Genomic DNA, 20296 nt, shown 5'->3' with positions numbered 1-20296 from the left:
TGGTTATGTGGCTCGCAGAACCAGCTCCCAGCTACGGTGAAGCATGTTGACATGCTCCTAGTCCCAGGCTCATATAGTTTGCCAGAGGGCCTGCAATGGCCCTGAGCAGAGACAGTTGAGTTGTTTGCATAATTCTCAATGCTTTGAATTAGGGAAGGGCTTATCAGCAAGAGATCTGTGTTGCATGAACCACATAAGGTGCTAAGCTGATTCCTTGCACCCAGGAGATCCTACCTATTATTAAGATATCTTTGATTCATGAGTAAGGTGCAGAGAGAGAGAGGGAGAGAGAAGAATTCCACACAGGGACAACTTACATTTGAAAGCAGTAATGTTATCCATACTTTTCCTTCTTAAGGATTATTAAACTTCTCTCTGTTTACATTGCAGATTAATGACTTCCAGAGAAGAGAAATCCTTTGATTAATGGGGATCTGACCATATTACCAGGCAATCTTTTTCTTTGAATTGGCTTTTTTCAGACTGCTGCAATCAGAAGGCGAGACAAAAGTCCATACACGAGAGAGTGACAGACGGTGCTGTAGGCAGACTCTGAAATGCTAAATAAACACAAGCAAGTTAGGTCAAGGGTCTGCCCTGTGAAAAACAGAAACCTAAGGTAGGTTAAGTCAGCTCCCTGAGCAACCTGTTGGAGCTGAGCCTGCTTTGCAACTTCTACCATTCTGTGAAAAGATACATATAAGTAAATAAGTCAGGTGATTTCTAGTATTTGCTTTCCTTTTGAAGAGCATTGATTGAATATGCTCCTGCCACATTTTCCAATATTTTCTACTAGGGCATCAGAAGTTGCTGGGATTTTTGTTTGTTTGTTTGTATTACCTCCACTGTGGTAGGATGGATCAGAAAGCCCAGTAGGCAGCACTTAAGCATTACAGAGATTTGTGCTCAAGGTCACCTAGTTAAAAAGCAAATTTCTGGAGATTTAGCAAATACAGATTTTCCCTTATAAAATAATACTCATTGATTCCTATCTAATCTACACAAAATCCAACCAACTTACCTGTGTCTTTCCCAAAGCAAGACAGAACAAAAAGTTTTGCAAAGGGGTTGGGAGCACAGGGGAAGAAGAAGGTGGGAGGGATATCCTCCAGCAATTTTTTGTTATGGACTTCACATGGAAGATGTTCCGCAATGGGCAGCAGTATAAAAACTTAAAATAAATACACTGGATAAGAAGATATGAATGGAATAGTCTAAATGAAGGTGCTAGTCTCCAGCTACCATGGGTAAATGAAAAATCATGGATTGCAGTTCCATATCAGTAAGAAGCTCTGATTGAAATCTACAGTCAAAGGATTTCTGATGTTCATGTCTCAGGTGCCTGAAGTTGGCTATATCAGGGAACAAGCACCCTTTCAAAGGCTCTTGCTTTTCCTTATTTATTGCAATCCAATTCCAATTTTGGTTTTCTGTTTAATGCAATGAAAGGAAAATTATCCTCGGAGACAGCAAAGAGTTGGGAAAAGGGAATTTTGCTCAGTCCAGAATAAGATTGTCAAGTAAGCAAAACTAGACTCTGCTGACTTCACTGATTTCTTGATTTCCTCCAGGACTCCAGCACCTTCAGTAAGAAATCATAGGATAATGTTTTACACTGATGTCTGCAGTTTGGTTAATAAATTATTTTTTTAAGTTGTTACTTAAGTGGCATTGAGGGTCAGTTGAGTTTCCTTTTGAACACGGTTGCTATTGAGTTGTACTGGATTATAGGCTAAATCCTCTGTATTGCAGTTAATGAAGAAAGCTGTGAGGGGAAGAAAAAAGAAAAAAAGAAAACACCCATCACTCACAGCAGGTAGAAGATCATGTGGTTTGTGCAGCTTCTTGAGTGAAATTGTTCGGTAGAGCCACTGGGGGAGAACAATCAGATTGTCTGAAAATACGCAAATGAAATGACTTCCCTGCTAGATATGCACTGCTGGATATGTGCAATGTTGCTGCTCTCTCTGCAGAGTACACCGCATGTCAATGATTTGATTTAGGGCATAAGGGGGCCATTAGTTCATTGAAATTATGCAGTAGAGTAAAGAAGCCCTAATTTCTTCCCACAGTTGTCCTTTTGTCTCCTCCCTGTGTGTTTTTCTGCTTTTTCTTGCTTCATACTCTCAAAGCGGTGCTGCATACCAATGAAACAACTCTTACAGCAGGACATACAAAATGCCAGTACTATTATTATGAATACCCGGGGCTCACGCACTCTGGCAGACGTTGTCCACATGTACAGAGAAAGATGTTTTCGCTGTGAAGAGTCTGCAGTCTATGAGTGTGTCTGGAGCATGGGAAGAAACTTAAACCTCATTAATAGTAACATAGCAGAGTTAATAGATAATAGATTTCATAGAGTTGATTAACATGCAAGATGAAAAGGTCAGGCTTCCCTGCAGCCTATGTACTATCCAACATCCCCACTAGGCCAGAACAGCCCCCACGTATGACCAGCTAAACATTTCTCCCACTGCCGTCTAAACTACATGGATTACGGCTGCTCTGAACGTGTTTATCCTTATTGCTGTCACAGCTCCTAACTGTAACAGGTGCATTGCCTATGAAATCAAGGAAAGATGATGATACACTCAAATCAGACACAATGTCATTCCCCATTAATATGTGTAGAGAGAGAACCAAACATTTAAGATACAGTTACACCTTTCCCACATCCAGTTTACCCCACAGCCTCTCCATATTAATCAGCCATTCTTCCATAATTCCAACCAAAGAAGTCCTAATCAAGGACTTGAAATAGAAAGAGCAATGGTATTTCTGTTCCTATGATACATATCTAATCTCTTGTCACACTTTCAAGTAGCAGAGAGGTCAAGTTACATCATTACCTAACAGTATTTTGATGTTCTCAATTATAGCTCGGAGGTGAGGATTTCATTACTTGCACACTTTTAACTCACATATATTTAAGCCCTACTAATGGGATTATACAGCTGTGATGATTCATGACAGTAGGTATATTCTCCTGTAGATTTTTGCAGAACTTCCATTAGCATTAGAGGGAGTTACACACCAGAGGACCAAAGTCTATTAATATGAACAGCATCTTCCACAAACAGTCTTCTAAACAGCAATTTGGGTGTCCTAAAGCTCTCAAGTCATTCAAGAGAAATGACTCTGATGTCAACACTTGAGCAGCAGAGATTCATCCATTCCCCCATAAGCACGCACAAGAGATGCTCAAGCGAGGCCTTTTTTTGTTTTAGTTAGTGGAAATGTCTTCCATTCTCAAACCTATTAACTTGTAACAATAGAAATAATAGGAGCTGAGACAGGTGTAGAAAGTTTAATTCTCTTCTTGTGAGCTTCAAATTTAAAAAAGGAGTTCAAAAAAACCATGATAAAAAAGGGTATTAAAATTCATGAATGCCAGTATAATATAATTTTGATCTGCACAGTTTTTCAGGGATTGTTGTCAGTTTCTATTGCGCTGTTAGCCATCATTAATAGCAAATATGACAGATACACTAATGAAATCGATTTGGTCATGTTATCAATTTAATTCAAAAATGTAACCCCATTTTATTAGCATGTAAGTTATAAAGGCTTATAGGCTAATGTCATCTGTCACTGTAAGAGTTCTCTGCTGGAGTCCTTAATAAGTAAGTGTTGGTTTATTTTTATTTTATTCTTTACATTTTGAATTAATTACTTCAGTACAGTAGCAAGCACACTGTTTTAGCTCATGGTAGGACTGAAATATTGGTCTATGAAGTCTAGCAAAGGAAACCTTTCAGTGAAATAAATGTAGTAATACAATACAAGTTCCAAGGTTGCCTTGGAACCTGATATGTGCTATATAGATGAGCGATAAATTGCTGTGCAGTGTATATTCACTGCAGCTGACTCACTGCCTAAGGAACTGATACATTCCTAATGCCCTCAGAACTGGTGCACCTTGTTGAAAGGAAGTTTTTGAAAGTAAAATGAAAGCAGTGTAGCCCTCAAATATGTATCTTTCTCATTATTCATATTAGAAAGCTCTGCAATAAATTTCTGCTTTTAGATAGAAGTATTTTTTCCAAACTTCATCAGCTGATGAAGCGAGGCTATGGCTTTTATATTATAACTGTAAGAATAACAAAGCTAAGCATCATTACGGCAGGTATCACCAGGTGGCATCATTACACGCAGACTTCTGAATTCTTTTCTGAGTGAGCAAGTGTTTAACCTTGGGAAAACTGTCAGCTCTGAACAGCCATTGGCATAATCTTAGGAAACTGAACAAGAAGCAATAGTCATTTGTTGCTGTCCAATTTGGCTTCCAGTTCAAGTCAGTTCCTGAGGAAGAGCTGTTCTCAGAGAATCAGAAATTACTGTTGGACCAAAATGGTTGTCATACAAGCTGAAAGCCTTGTTTCCAAACCCAGGGCATCTTTACAAATATGTAGAGAGCAAACAAGTTTTATCTTGAATGTATCTAGAGTCCATATTCCTAATTCTTCTCCATGAGACTGCCAATGACAGAATGGTACAAGACTTCTAGAAAAGCCTATTTTTCTTTTTTGGGAAGAGGGGCACATTGAAAAATTCTTCTCTCCCATTCTCCTCAGAAAGGCACTCAACATACAGTAGCTTCAGATTATGCAGCCTATCCAAAATGACCTCAGAGTCACAGAGACATAGAGAAGTGTCCAGCTAGAGACAAGATCAGCAGCTGAGTTGTTAGGTTGCACTGCACTCTGCACTGCTAAAATCACACCAGCAGCCACATCAGGCAGAACACTCTTAAATGAATTCTCTTAGAACAGCTTGAAGACACTGCAGGGCAGACGCTGGGTGTGCTTGCACTGCCCAACAGGCTACAACCAGTCACCATCTGACACACTGCTGTGGCTCCCAGATAGGATGAAAATGAGATGAAGCTTGCTGCATGCATCAAAAAGCAGCCAGGCTGGCCAGTTCAGTTGCCTAAGAGGACTACAGTCATTATAATAAAAATACAAAGTGGCCTTGTAATGGAGCCACATACAAAATTTTCCTCAAGTAAGCAAAAAGCAAGGTCTTACAGAGCTTCCAGCTCATAGTATTCGATTTTGTTAGACGGTAAGGAAGAACCAGGTGTTTTTAAAGCAGACAAAACTATAACCTCATGGGTGTAATTAAAACAAAAAATATTTGAGAACAGTTCTTCCCCTCCCACTTTCTGTGTTTATTTTTCAATTTAGCATCTTTTCATGTCTTCCTGGTTGGCAAGAAACTCTGCAGAGACCCATGTGGATTCCCAGGAAGAATCTCCTTTGTACCACTTACAAGGTGTGGCCATTTGCTCTACTCAAGAACTGCCTCTTGACCCTAAAGCTACATGCTGCTTGTTTTTTCTGTCTTTCATACCATTTTGTGTTCCAAAACTGCTCTTTTCCTCCAAGACAGCATTTAAAAAGGAGTGAAGCACCCTGGCAAAGCAGACAAGCAGCCTTTCTCTCTTCCTTCTAGTATACATCCTGTATGCTAAACATTAGTAACATAACATAAGCAGAAATTAAACTGCTCAATCATTCCTCATAAGCTATAACTCTCAAGGTCTGCTCAGCAGTAAAGTGAGTGTTTTGGAACATAACTACCAAGATGTAGTCAATTTACGGGTAATCATCTTCCAAAAGAGTATCCTTTGGTTTTGGCAATGACCTAAAAATGGAGAGGACTCAGCCTATGCTTGGCTACTCAGATTCCATATCAGCTAAGATCTGTTACTAAGTGTTTTTGTATTAGTGGTTTAGCCTAACCTATTTGATCTTGTACAGCAATACATATGGCTGGTCACAATGAGAAGCTATTTAACTTGTCTGGATTTCTGCATGGCTCACCAATTGTGGGCATACAGAAGGGAACTAAAGATTTGCATCAGAATGACTTTGTGAGTCAACTTATTTCCAAGTCAGAAGTTTATGGGACAGTATTATTCAATGGAAATTTCACAGCATAGCATTTAAAGGGCAACATTTATGCATGCTCAAGAGAGGCTAGCTAGTATCTCCAAAATAGCAAATGACCTTGGCTGTTGTTTTAGGAGAAGGACAGAAAATAGGCATTCTTCTTCTGGTTCTGCTGAGCCAGAAGCTTAAAGACATGCTTGCAGTTATTCGTAACCCTCATAAACACTAGAAAAGCATCATTACAGCCTCATAGAAATCAATCGCATATAATATTATAGATTCTGAAAGCTGCTCTTTGGACTTGAAAACCTTGGACTGTGTGATGGTATTAACTTATTGAGGAGTAAATAATGAAGAAGTTTTGCAGTCACCTATGTACCAATGAGCTTCCAAATGATCTGATTGCTTCTTTAATAGATTAGCAATAAGTATTTCCCTTTTGCATCTTGTATCTCCAAAGATCAGCTCTGCCTGCAAATAGTGGAGATGGGCAGAACTTGGTTCTGTAGAGTTAGGTGTCTATATAGAAGCTTTTCCTGAAGGACTTATGGAGATATTTACCATCCTTAACAACAATCCCAGTGTTATGGCCCTTAAATAAAATTGATGCAGCACTATGTGGGCTAGCTACAAATGTTTTATTAAACATAATTATCTGAAAGTCCTGATAGCAAAGTCCTTCCTCTCAGTACTTCAGCAGTCTTTTATAGGTGTTACTTCTCTCGCTTTTCTGCTACCTGAAAACGTACCGGAAAGTATTGCATTCATTTTGGTTTACTCTTTTCCATCTACAAAACAACTGAATAAGAGAAACCAGAACTTCTAAAGTGAGAAAAATGTCCTTAAATGTTACACATATCACCTGTCCTTTGAGGTTTCTCTTGAATGGTTGGATGGAAAAGTGATTGATTGTTTGATTGGTGAGATCTAGGCTTCCACCTGCAAAGCTTCTAGCTTGAGGCCCTTAAATAGATTTTTTTTTCCTTTTGCAAGGTTCATTTGCTCTGAGGCAAAGCTTTCTTCTCTTCCCACATTTATTTCTGTTGTCCCTAGAGTCTTCATGCAGTGAGAAGTACCCAGGACATAGTAACTTCCAGCCTGTAGTCTCTCCGTTCCTCTTTCATAGGAGGGTAAAAGGACTCTGTAACAGAGTCCTTTAAATTCTAAAAATAGTAGATAGTAGGGTAGTTGGGGTAAATTCATAAAGGAATGAGGATCAACTAGCAACAAAATCCATAAACTGGTACAAAATAATTGTCAATGAGCTCATTGACATCTATTTTGGTAAGGGGTTGAAGGAGAGCCCGGTATGTCCTACCAGCTTTAAAACAAAATAAAACAAAACAAAACAAAAAACAAAAAAAATCATTATTTAACAGCACATGATTTAAGAGCATGTGATTGCACTGGATTGTAAGTGCTACTATGTATTGCAGATTCTCCTGTGATTATAATAGTTTGAATAATAAGAAGATAATGAGGAACCTAGGTGACATTTCTATTTATTGTGATTTTTCTCATTTTTGTGGGTATTGGTTCCCTGTGCAGAGTGGGGACATTTCCATTTACTCAGCTGGGATGCCTGTCCTTGCAGAACTCCTTTGACTTGCTTTGCATGGGATAGAAGTTACATTATCGCTGTCAGATTAGGCTCTTCAGCATTCTGGGAGGTAACAAATCTGTCTTTGGTGAAGAGCAAACCAAGTGTTACATGGGTTCACTGAGGAAGAATTGTGATTTGGTGCCAAATTCATACATAATTTTCTTTTAGCCTCCCCATACTTTTTTATTATTTGGTCATAGCATATCAATTAGGCTAATATGTAGTAAAGGTGCAGTCAGTCTATGTTGCATTTCTGCTCTGGAGGCTGCTTAAACACATTAGTGTAGAACTGAGTGGGGAGCATGGAGAGATCTGGTCCACATTTTTTTTCCACCTGTCCATGTGGATATGTTCTGCATGTAGAGGAGTAACTATATTACCCTCCATTTATATTAGTCATTGTGTTGGCCAGGCCCTGTTCACTATGTCTGGGCTGTGTAAGCTCCTAATTTTATGCTGTGATTTTGTACATTAACAACTGGCTCAAGCTGCTACTGCCAATCTTTTCTTAGCACCTTCACAACTCAGTAAGTCGTTTCAGACGACAGCTGACCTCAACATTTCCTATCATTACACTCTCTGCCTTAGGTGGCTGACATATCTTGTTATATGCCTATGTAAGGACTTGTATATACTATGACCGTCTGTCCCTCTCCTTGACTGTGTAGGAATACATATAGGCTTCTTCCCGTATAGCGAAGGAAGACATAGGCACTTGCTCATGACGACTCAGACCATAGTACGCGGTAGTGCTTTGGCTGCTTAGGTATTCCAGACTGCACTCGTTTACTTCTGCTTTTCTCCTATTTCTTAGTTGGTTTTTAATCACTGGTTTTAACCTTTTACCTATTAACTGTGGCTCTCAAATTTTACAGGGATTTATATCTCAGAAGAAGACTACTATATTTTCAGTTGCATTAAATACTTATTTTTGTAGTTAAAATATTCCATTTCTAATTTTAATCTTTTTTGTTCCCCTAACACTTATTAAAAACTTTTAAAAAATTCTGAAATGAAAAATCTTTAATTTCCCCTGGTCTTGCTTTCCTTTCATTTTCCTTCTTAATTTCCTTTCCTTATTCAAGCTTCCATTTGAAAGCAAACATAAATAGTGTTTTCTGTCCACCTCAGTTTCTGAACGTCAGAAAGCCTAAGAGCCATTGCTTCAATTTTTCATCATTCAAAATTTTTTTAGACAATAGAAATAAAAAATTACTTTGCCATAACTTCAGTAATTATATAAGGCAAAATAGATGTATAAAGACTCCAGCTTTCCAGGATGTAGGGCATACACAAAGCTGCAACTGGAAGAGGATCAGAAACAACTTTGCTTCATGTGTGGCTATTCCATATTTTGCTAGCAGGAGAATCCAACATTTTTAAACAGATTCCAATTAAGACATGACATACATCAGCCTGGAGGAACCACTCAGTTGAACTGTTTTGGAAGTTCCCATGTTCCATTGACACCAATTTTCTTTGAAGATGGTGGCATAAATAAAAAATCATCATTCATAAAATAACCCCTCCAAAAAAATGTACAAGTTACTTTTTCTCGTTGTATATGCATCACCTTTTCCAGGCCTTCAGGATTGTTGCCACAAAGGTGGCAAATCACTTTCGTTTTCGTTAGTCATTCACCTCAGAGAATCATTAACCAGCTCCAGCCACAAACTTACTTCCATTTCTGGTATAGCTGAGAAGTGTTTTCTGCAGATTTGAAGCAGGAAGAATAAAAGTAGCTGCAAATCACTTTTACTCTTAACCCATCTTGAAGTGATTTGAATAACAAGCTGGTCTCCAAACTGGAAAGCTATTCTAATTTACCTTGGCTGACAGTTGCTCTCACAAGCCTTTCCAATTGCTGCCTGTGCTCCTTGGGGCACCTTTGAAAGCTGAGTGATAGTAAGGGGCTTTTTTACCTTCCAAAGATTTCTCCACTAGAGGAAGTCTTCTCAGATTAAACCTTTTCCATTAAGGGTCGCTTTAGGAATCACAAACTGGGGCTATTTTCCAATAGTTCAAGCTGATTCTAACCCAATTTTCACTAGGCTCATTCCAAGCCAATTCCAAGTAGCTGTTATGCTACACCTTACTGATCCAATGTTTTGTCTGAAACAATTTTAAATCACAGAAGGTTAGGTGCCAACCTAACCTAATGGAAAACTAAATGGCATCCATTTTCCCGTATTCTCTCACTTCATCCCTTTAATGGGAGGTAACTGTTTTTGGATCAACACAATGCACTATGCAACATCCCTAGTCTACTCTTTCCTGGTCTTTGGTCATCATTTTTATATGTACCATTCTTAATATATATCATACAAGGAAGTTTAAAAAGAAATGCATTCTTTTGTATTGTTTATAGGGAACATTTTTGCATAGTACTATATGTAGGCTTATGTGAAAAAATTCAGTTCTGGTTTCTTCCCCTTGAATAAATATTCCAGTTCTTGTTTCCTTCTTGTATCCACATCCAGTGTTGGCTTGTCCTTTACTTTCCACTGGTTCAGGCAGTCAGAGCTGTGATTTTTCTTTTAACCAAACAATTTACCCCCTTTTATTTCAGCAGTACCTTATTGCCACCCATCTAGGTTCTTCAGCCACAGTGTTGAATTCTTTATTTTCTTCTGGAAACTCTAATTAGTAGTCAAGATAGTGATGAATAGGCCATATTAGATAGTAAGCATGTGGGTTAAAGATTTATACAACAGCATGTGGGTATAGTTCCAGTGAACAAGTGAATGATTGAGGACACTGCGTGCATAAAACCTGAGTTACTGCAGAGAAGAAATGAATTGTCTAGACAAAAAAAAAAAAAAAAAAAAAAAAAAAGCTAAAAACAAAATTATGAAATCAGAATGGCATGTCATATTGATTGCTATCCTCTGTTAATATTTGCTCCATTTGATATCCCCGATGCTTAAAGCACTAGTTACACCTGTCCTTGCCTGGGCTAGTAGAAAGCTATAAAGCAGCTTTTTTCACAGTTTGTTTAAAGGTTTACTGCATTTCTAGAGGTTGGTTTTTTTTAGTCTATTATGTCATTTTCTGTACTCTTATGTTCTCTATCAAGTGTGTTCTGAAAAAGTTACTTCTTCGCAAGCTGAGAAATGAAGGATATTTAATAGCATTCAAATAAGACATTCCCCTCTGTGTTTCAAATTTTGCTCTGGAAGAGGCATATAAAATACCTTCAGAAACAAACATTTTTTCTGTAACTTAGTTCTGTAAAATTAGAAGCTCACAATATTCTGAAAATGCATTGTTCCTGAGAGAGAAACATTTCACCACTGTTCTTAGGGTAGCAATTTACAGTGACAAAGGCAGCCAGCATATTTAGTTCATTTGAAACTGTACAGTTTGGGGAGGGGGAAAAGATTACAGAAAACATTTTAAGTTTCTTGAGGCTGCTGTTGTACACAGGGGACTCAGCAACTAGAATTTGTCTCTGAAGAATAACCCCAACCTTTTTGTCTTTGATATTTCCTGTCCAGAACAGACCATGGAAATAAACTCATGTCTATCTTTTGTTAAGCATTTGAAGAACACAAGGAACAAAGACATACGCTCGCATGTTCAAAAGTGCTTACGTATTATGACACAAAGATTTTAGATGTCCATTCATAGATCCTCTAGTGGGATCTGGTTTCCAGAGAATTAATGACTTTAATCTGGTCTAAACCAGACACACCAAAATGAGGCACCCAAAATCTGAAAAGGGAAGAGGATAATTTCAATTTCAAAACACCACCCCATCCTCAATTTCCAATTCCATTGGCTAAGTCTTCTTCCCCATGCCCCCACCTTAATTATCATCTGATGGTTCAGATGGTGATGTCAGGCTCAGGGAACAAAGCTCTCACTTATAAAAGGGTTTTCTTTATTTTTTATAATTTAGCCGAACCAACACAAAACTGAATACTGTAAAAGCAACAAAAATGATGTAACATCTTTAATTGTTCTGTGTTTACTAAATAAGGCTACTACACTCCCTTTAAAATAAATCAAAACAGAGAGTTGGTAGAGTGAGGGATCTGGCTCTTGAGGTCTACAAGTACAGTAAATGTATTTAACATCATTTATTGCATGACATTTAAACCTGACACTGGTCATTTATAGTGCAGTCAGTCCATAACACTTTTCAAGTGGCTGGGCTTTAATTTGCTACTTTGACACTGGTCAAAATCCTAAGCTTAAATAAGAATTTTGTATATATTTATTTTAGTTGAAGACAAAATCATCTGTAGTTCAGGTTTCCTGCCAACTCTGCATTAAATAAGCCTCAGTATTGGAACAGGCCTTAATTTTTTTTTTTAGTCAATTTTTCATTTTTGTACTTTCATCTATGGTCACTTGAACAATGTCTATATATTTTTCTTTAGTAGAATAGAACTAGCATAATACTAAAAGTTAATTGGAATATTAGGTAGTATACTTAAAACCAGAATACATTTGCCAGGAAGAAATTAAGCTCATTTGTTGATTGCATCATACCAGTATGTACCAAACTTACATACAGAAAGGTACAGTAAAAGGGAGCAAGGTTTAGTTTGTGTTTGTTTATCCTCATTTCCCCCCTCGTCTTTGCTATCTTTGCAAAATTTTCACTAATCAGTAATGCTGAAAGAGTGGGCTTTCTAACAGTGAGGTAAAACACTGAAAGGGGGATCAAGGAACAGGCTGCAAACTGACCCTTATACTGTATTATGTAAAAGTAGGCGGAGAGAAAGAGAAAGAAAGAGAGACAGAGACAGAGACAGAGAGAGAGAAAGAGGGAAAAAAACTTGCTATGAAGAGCAATGATTAAAATATTTTACACTCTATTTTTATCAGTACATAAAGACAAAAAATAAAAATAAAATAAAAATAAAAAAGGCCTTCCAACAGTGCAATGGTTGAATGCATTTATGTAATATAAACAACATTATTCTTTGCTTTTTCTACACAGTCCTCTCTGGTCATGCTTTACATCCAGAATGTCCCAATGGAAGAAAGCAAACGACACCAGTCACTTCAGAGACAACTGAAGTAATAAAACACAACTTAACTCTGAACCACTTGTCATGACCGTCAGAGTTATCACGTTAATTGTTAAATAGGATTTTCTACAAATATACAACATATAAAAACTGTTAAATATATAACTTTAGGCTTTTCAAAATACATTTAATGATCTCTTTCAAACAAGTGTTACTTTTGTTTTCTCTTTAATTTGCTTTCTGGTGCTAAATGGTGTATCAGATGAGACAGGCCACAGATGACCAAACATGCTCTTTGCAAAGACTGTATTATCCAACTTTAACTATCAAAAATGGAACTGTAGAAGAGGCATGTTTAACTGGTTAAAACTGAAAATGATTTTAGTATGAGAAAGTCAATCTAAGTACAGAGGAATAAAGGTGCTGTGTAGACAGTTTGTGTCCTTTTTGTCTCAGTTTTTCAAACATTGGTCGTTTTCTCTCGATGCTCCATTATGTTCTCTAGAATGCGGCATTTCAAGAGCAGGTCTCTGGGTTAGTTTTTACTGCAGCTTTCCAGAAAGAGTTCTGCTGGACAACAACATCTCAGCTTTGTGAAAGCCGGACTCGTGTCTCTTTGTGGAGACCCCCTACAATTTAACGACATCACTGTTAACAGTAAGATTGTGTCTACTTTAAAATAGATTTTGCTCTTTGGTCTATTGTATATACTGAAAGTATAAGAAAATAAAAGCAATTCAGACAGTTTAGGGCACAAGAAGAGTTTCTCTTTTGCACCTCAGTGTCCTCCCATAGGCAAAACAGTCTTCTCTAAGGCTGATTGGGATGATACTCTTCATTGTAGCAGACTCTTCAGATTAAAACAAGTAAGTAACATCAAGTCCAGCAGTGGTGTATAACGTAGATGAAACGTTAACCATGAATTTTTTTGTATTGCTAATGCCCAAGCGTATCTTTTATCTATATTCCTTAGTCCAGTGATCCTTAGTATGGCAGAACAAACTTTAGCTCATAATGTAGAGGAATTATGCTGTCTTTGATGAGATACAGAGAAACAGACAGTTGAGCTGATGACATATAACGGATGATGATCCACAGCAGTGAAACTTGACTAAGTTAAGTAGCTCACACAGAGCCTAAACCACTCCTACGAGGATTTTGTGTTGCTGCATTTGTCAGGAGACCTGTAAATCAATAAGAACAAATGAGTCAATGACTTAATTTACAACCCTCGTTATCTTAATTGTCCATTATTTTAAAATGTACTGTACTGAGATTTTTTTCAAGGAACCAGTTCATGAGTTCGAAGATATTTGCTTTTCACAGCAAATATTTTTCCTGAGAAACAACATACAACCAAACCTATATCTTGTATATATTATATGAAAATATCAAAAATTTAATCATGATTTATAATTAGTTATGAATATAAATGATAATTTACAACAGCTTAAATGCCTTCTACTCTCTGCTAAACTCCATGCACATTCTTTTTTTATAAAAATAATATCACAGAATGTTCTGTTACCTGCATTAGTTACATATAACTTTACCTAATATGCACTTGATCATGAAGAATAAGATGGCTCATATTTTTTAAATATAAGATATGATGAAAAATGGTCATGAAAGACATGATCATTTAATAAAAATGGCAGAATGTTTATACTGAAGGCTTTTCTGCCTTTAAGTTTCTAATGAGCGCTAGCATGCACTTGTTGCTCTGTAGACTAGTTTGATCAACGCTGCCCTCTAGTGATGCAACTACAAGTGCAAATTAATGAAAATAATGTAGATTAATAATCAATATAATCATAAAATTATTTCAATTACACAGCAGAAAAAAAACCCAAAAGAGTGAAACTGGAAATACGACTGCCCAATGAACTTGTTGAAAGTAAAATGGAATAGAAGCCATTAAAATAGAAAGGAAAAGAAAAATGTAGTGGTTTGAAAGAGAAACAACAGAATAAAAGTTTACACTATGAAGAAAACAAGAATACTGGAAGACAGCACAAACACAATGAGAAAGTAATGACTAGTTTATACAACAAGGGGCCAAGTAGTCATGCCCACCCAAAATACCAGTTTAGAAATGGTTTCTAAATTACACACATACTGTGCAACAAAAAATGTTTTGAGGCATATTAAACAAGCATAATTATTACAAAATGCTGTTTGAATGTTCAAATGCTGTTTTCTGCTTGGCATTATCCTATCCCCAAATAGTCAGAATTGTCATTACTGATGGAAATACCATGAATAACTCCAGAAAATACTGAACAGTGAATGTGAAAGAGAAAAACAAAATAGAAATTCCAATTCACTTCATTCAAGCCATGAATTCAATTTAGATTTTTTTTAACCTACTCCTCAGAGAGGTAAATGAAAGAAATACCTGCCTCCAAATCAATTTAGTGACAGCTTGAAACACATATATCTCTCTATATATAAATGTATGTAGAAAGATAGATAGATAGGTAGACAGATAGATAGATGAATATTTTCCATATAAGGCATAAAGCGTATGTCATAATTTTCTGCTGTTGTCCTCTCACCTTTTCCAGGAAAAAACACCCCAGAAATCTTGCAAACAGCCTTTCCTTTTCGGACTAGTGATCAGATCTCCAAACCACATGGCCTCAGACAGGCTGAAGGCAAAAAACCTGGATGATTATTGTGACATATTCCCCTTTTTAAAATATACATTCATCAAGAGAAATGTTTTTAAAGTTTTTTTCTGTTGTTTCCCCTTTACACTCTTTCCTGGGGTTTGCACTATGCCCCCTATTTTTCCTCCCATTAGAAAAGAACAAAATTTTTAAGGTAGTAATGTTTTTTTAGGCAGTGAAATACAAAGCAAAAGATTTATGATTTATTAGATCTGAAGGTAAACTACTATTGTGTGAAGAATTAGACTGACTTATCTCAATCTTTCCTGAATTAGGCTGGAATGGCCCAAAGCTAAAAGCAACAGCATAAACTGCTGATGGACTGTGTATTCATCATTTTCATAGTACGCTTCCATAGCATATTGGTCCCAGGATGGAGAGAGAATTCAGGTACAACCACATTCATTTGCAGATACCTGCTGCTTTGTCATTTCATGGATTTAAAAGCTTCCTTCCTGACTTCCTATCCCTGACTCCACTTTGCACATCCCTGCTGTGTGAATATGGTATCAACACTTTAAAAGTAGGAGAGAAGAAGAGAGGAGAGAATTACACATTTTAAAAATGCTGAGGCAGTATGGAGAGCAGGCTTGAAATAAAGTGATGACAGGCAGAGAAACAGGTTAGAGAATAGGAGGTGAATTTACAACTTTGGACAATGACGGGAGAAAATGGAATGAAAGAGAAGACAAAAGGTACAGGTTAGCAAGGGAAGTTTAAGCATCATTTATTAATGAAAGCATGAAAACGAGAAGTAAGACAGGTAATAGGAACAGCAGATAAAAAGGACAGAGAGGATGGGAGAGAGCATGAAGAGTCCAGAGGAGAGGAAGAGAATGCTCACCTACCTTCTCCTCTCCTGTTCTTCCCCTTTCATTCCTCATCACAGAAATAACCATTCCCCAGAAAAATAGATCAAGCAAGCTAAAAGAGGGATCTCAAAATTGACTGTAGAAATGACTTGCTTACTCTAATAGTTCAAACCATTAAAAGTACCATATCTCTGAGAGGCAAGTTTGAAGAAAAATGGTGCTCTTGAAGACTGTTTGGGAATAATTTCTAGAATATTAATTAGGTTGATAGAGATTTTAATGAAAACTTCAAATTAAACAACTACATACACAAAAGTGCTTAAAAACTTGGGAAAGGTGCCTTGGTATAGTTTTATTCCTTTATGCAGGAAATTTGGAGCAGCAGCATATTAAGGAGGGCCTGGGTACCAATCACCTAGTGCAAGGTTATCTTTTCTGTCCATCTCTACATAGGACTGCTGCCAATTTTAGGTATCACTGCACAAGATCCTGGTTGTCCTGAAGTCTCTTTGTCCCCAACTTGAGTGAAGTCAGAATTCTCCCCAGTTGTTCAGATAGTAGGTTTCTGAGTCCTTCTGAAAGAGCCAGCTGTTCTCACTTCAGCCACTGCACTGCAGTGGGCATAACCTCCCATTTCTGTTGCTTTCTCTGCATAATATAGTTTTTCTGAGTTGCTGCTGAGATCATCTTTGCTGCATGATATACTGGAAACACTCACACCAAATGCTTGGTATATCAATAAGTCAACTATTTACATAATTCGTCTCCCGGTAAACTCTCAAAGACCATCATCTGTTATCTCAATAGAAGGATGTTTTTCCTATCTCAAATGGTAACAACAATGTGAAATGGAAAAGTTCCCCCTCTGTATTTTTGCCCTCTTCTGACAATAGCCTTACTTTCCCATACCTGAGATTTCAAAAGCATCTTCTCCCCCTGTGGGAAAGTCACTTCAGCATTCCCAGTCACCACAGGTGTTGAAGAGCTGTGCAGTAGCTTATGGGCACTGCTCCGTCAAAGCACTCATCTCTGCCGCAAAAATGGCAAAAGGTGAGTGGCTGAGTGGGTTTGTCAAAAGCTTTTCACTACCACAATAGCATCCCCATATATGAACCTCACTGGTCTTTAAAATACCTTGCAGCTCCTATCTCATTGTTGGTAAAATATTAGAAAACCAATAAAATAGAAAGAAACTTGATATGTCAGACAAAACAGGAAAAAAACCCAAAACAATTATATGCTAATACTGTTCCTCTCTTTTGATACTACTTTTTGTAAGCTCTTCAATATATGCATCTACCCTTTCACTTGCCCCAGTTTTACTTCAGCATCTCTTAACAGATTAGGAAACTCATGTGCTGCAGCGTTGCAATCTTTGCCTTGTACATCTACAGTTATTCATTAATACAGTTGTGTGTGTACTACTGTACATGACAGAACAAAATCAGTTAACTGATTTTTAAAAGAAGTTCTGAAGCCAGGTGAGATCACAATAATTTAATGTTCTGTACAAACCTTTGGCCTCATCCAAGGCCACTACAGTTTATAGGAATTTTTCCATAACAACTTTTTAAATGTTATTTTAATAATTTATATTTTAAATGGAATCCACATAAGTACCAACAATTCCATGTCAAGCCTGGTAAAGCTTTAGCAGTTTCATCTGGTTTCCACTCTGCATTTTTAGAATAAAAATGAAAGTCAGGGTGAACCAAAGTTGTTATTTTGTACTACAGTAGCCAGGTGCTATGATATGAATGCCTGGTGGAGCTACCTTTGCACACTGGGATGACAACTCGAAACTGTCTATCATGTTTCCAGCACTGTTTCCTGGAAATTTTCTCAATGCCTCCAATGTAATTGGTCATTTTAGAAGTTTTAGTGTTGTCTAACAGCTGAACTACTTGTCTAAACTAAGTATTTTACACTTTCAACTACAGTTTTAAAAATGCCTCTGTGTATCTTAGGATTCTGTAGAGCACGCATCATTGTAAATGACTTTTGTTGTTTTTTCCATGCACTATTATATAAAAAAAACTAACATACCATACAAAAATAATTCACAAGGATGGATATAGGTTTGGCCAGTCTCTGTCTCAGAAAATCTATTCATAATGGAAACAGTTCCAAAGCTTTTAATAACTGACTGCAAGTCAAATAAACAGCATGCCTTTCCCCTCTGCTTCTGCAGCTGTCTGTTCTAGGTCCCTGAATAACTAACCATGTATAATGCAGAGAGAGAGCTATAAAAGCATTAAAACGCCCAAGGAAAACCTTACACAGTCTTGCAAGATACCTCATGCTTCATGGGAATAATAATGCAAATTTCTGGTGATGATCCTAACAGTAGCAAAGACCTGTTGCATTTCATGCGAACTCCCATTGTCCCCTGTGAAAATTTATTCTGTTTTCTTCCCTTCCCTCTCCTTTCTCCTTGCTGTTCATATATGCAAACTGAACCATTCAGTGTTCAAAAAAAGGCAAATTAATCTATTTTTAAAGTGACTGTGGCTATTAGGTATAAGAAAAAGAAGCATGAAAGTTATTTCCTTTAGAAATGCTATACTTATTCTGTGTCACTGAGATAGCCATGGGGCAGGATATCTTCAAGAGTTCAATGGATCACAATGCATATGGAACTAGGAATAATAAGACTGGTCAACTCTAATGACTGTGGTCGTGGATGAATAAAAAGCAGTCTAGCATCCTAGGTAGTGGATGGCATGCTTTCTATGCATATTGCAATCCGACAAAGTAGCATTCATGAGTTATAGATAGAAGAATACAGGTAATAGTGACCTTCTAAAAGAACATGCCTTTTCTTTAACACTTTGCTTTTTTTTTACTTCTACTATTCAAATCAGACACAGAAAGTAAAAAGCATTTATTAAATCTCTTCACAAGTAGGGATTTCTTTTTCCAACAACAATCATTTTAAGATCAATAATGTCTCTCGAACTAAAATAGAAAAGTGTTATTTTTCCTTAAATATCACTCCTAGATCTATATTCTCAGCTACCTCTTCACATCTACCAGGAATATCACGTTGATTATTAATTTCGTTTTCTGCAAAAATTGCATTTATCTTGTATTACCTTCTTCAATTTGTGAGAAGCTGGAATATGCTGGGTCAGATCATACACTCCTCCCGAATTACCCATTGCTTCATCTGTGATACCAGTGAAGGCAGTGGCACTGCTCTCATAACTGGTTAACCCTTACCATGAATAAAGATGGTAGAACCTGCTGTAGTAATACAGCTTAACTGACAAACCAGCTGAAACACATTCAGCTCTGGGGCACATATGAGACTCCCGTTTAAAAACCCAAGCTCAGGCATGCCTAGTAATGCTAGCTTGCTTTGAAGGATCTAAATACAGATAAAAGAAAGGCAAGAGAGGTGGCAAAAGATATACCCCAGCTGAAATACCTGTGCTTAGAATATTCAAAGACCTTGAGCGCACAGGTGATGCTGGGAGACTTCCTACTGGAATAGCATTTAGAAGTACTTTGGTTGACAAAACAGCCAGGTAGGGCTTGTTCTGTTCCTGTGAAAGTCTAAAGCTAACTCCTTGAAGCAACATGGAGGGAAAGAGGGAATGACAAACAGGATCATCCATCTTGTAAGGAGCAATGATGCAAAACAGGGAATTTTCATCTCTCTAATGCTCTGGGTAAAGAAACACACACTTAAAATAACCCTTGCTAATGGCTTTGATCAAGTCACTCAATTGTATCTGATTTCTTTTTGCTCTTTTAAAATGGTCAGAGGCGTGCACCTACATGAGGCTTAGCGGGAGGTAAAAGTAGGGAGGATTTGTAACTGACATAATATTATAAGCTTGAAAACTGACTACTTCTCTGCCTTGCTTTTACTCTTCAAATAAGAACAACTGCAATATTAACACGATTGAAAGTATATAAGAAGAGCCGGGGCTTTCCTCAGGGTAGTAGAAAAATAATCTGGAATTACCATTCCTGAGATTTTTTTTCTGAGGTAGGAGACAGGTTCAGACTAAAACACCACTGCATTGAGGAGCCTATTTTTATTAAAATGCAGTAACTTTATCTATACTGACCTTTGCATATCATACCTATATACCTATATATTGAGGGTGTACTGCTTATTGATTAACAAATCTTAACATAGAGATAACCTTAATCATTTTAAACATTCTTGCAAAAAATATGGCTTAAATATTGCTGGATGTTAATAAGAATCTACTAAAAGTAATGATCTTCCAGAAAATGAGGCTTGAATTGCCACTGTAGAAGGGCATCTCATGGACAGGGTGATGGGAGTTTTATCTGCAAAGTTTAAAAACAA

At 37.2% G+C, this 20296-nt stretch overlaps 1 protein-coding gene across 4 annotated transcripts in view; it reads right to left on the bottom strand.

Annotated features, from left to right (window-relative positions):
* The window catches only part of TAFA5 (TAFA chemokine like family member 5), a 481655-nt gene that overhangs the window by 48977 nt on the left and 412382 nt on the right, over window positions 1-20296 (bottom strand). The window contains exons 5-6 of one of the 4 annotated variants that reach the window (XR_010387614.1): window positions 15044-15136; window positions 11366-13669 (exon numbers count right to left, since the gene is read on the bottom strand). The exons of 1 other annotated variant lie outside the window; for it this stretch is intronic. Coding sequence is in view for 2 of the 3 variants with exons in the window: in XM_064506219.1 (XP_064362289.1) it covers window positions 13661-13669 (9 nt within the window). In the remaining variant the exon portion in view is untranslated. Of the gene's footprint in view, window positions 1-11365; window positions 13670-15043; window positions 15137-16910; window positions 16999-20296 lie in introns of those variants that run through there. 2 more of the 4 variants (XM_064506219.1, XM_064506223.1) reach the window with 2 other exon arrangements.

The sequence above is a fragment of the Dromaius novaehollandiae genome, chromosome 1 (assembly GCF_036370855.1).
Source record: "Dromaius novaehollandiae isolate bDroNov1 chromosome 1, bDroNov1.hap1, whole genome shotgun sequence".
Taxonomy (NCBI): Eukaryota; Metazoa; Chordata; class Aves; order Casuariiformes; family Dromaiidae; genus Dromaius; species Dromaius novaehollandiae.
This window is presented reverse-complemented; position numbering and strand designations above follow the sequence as displayed.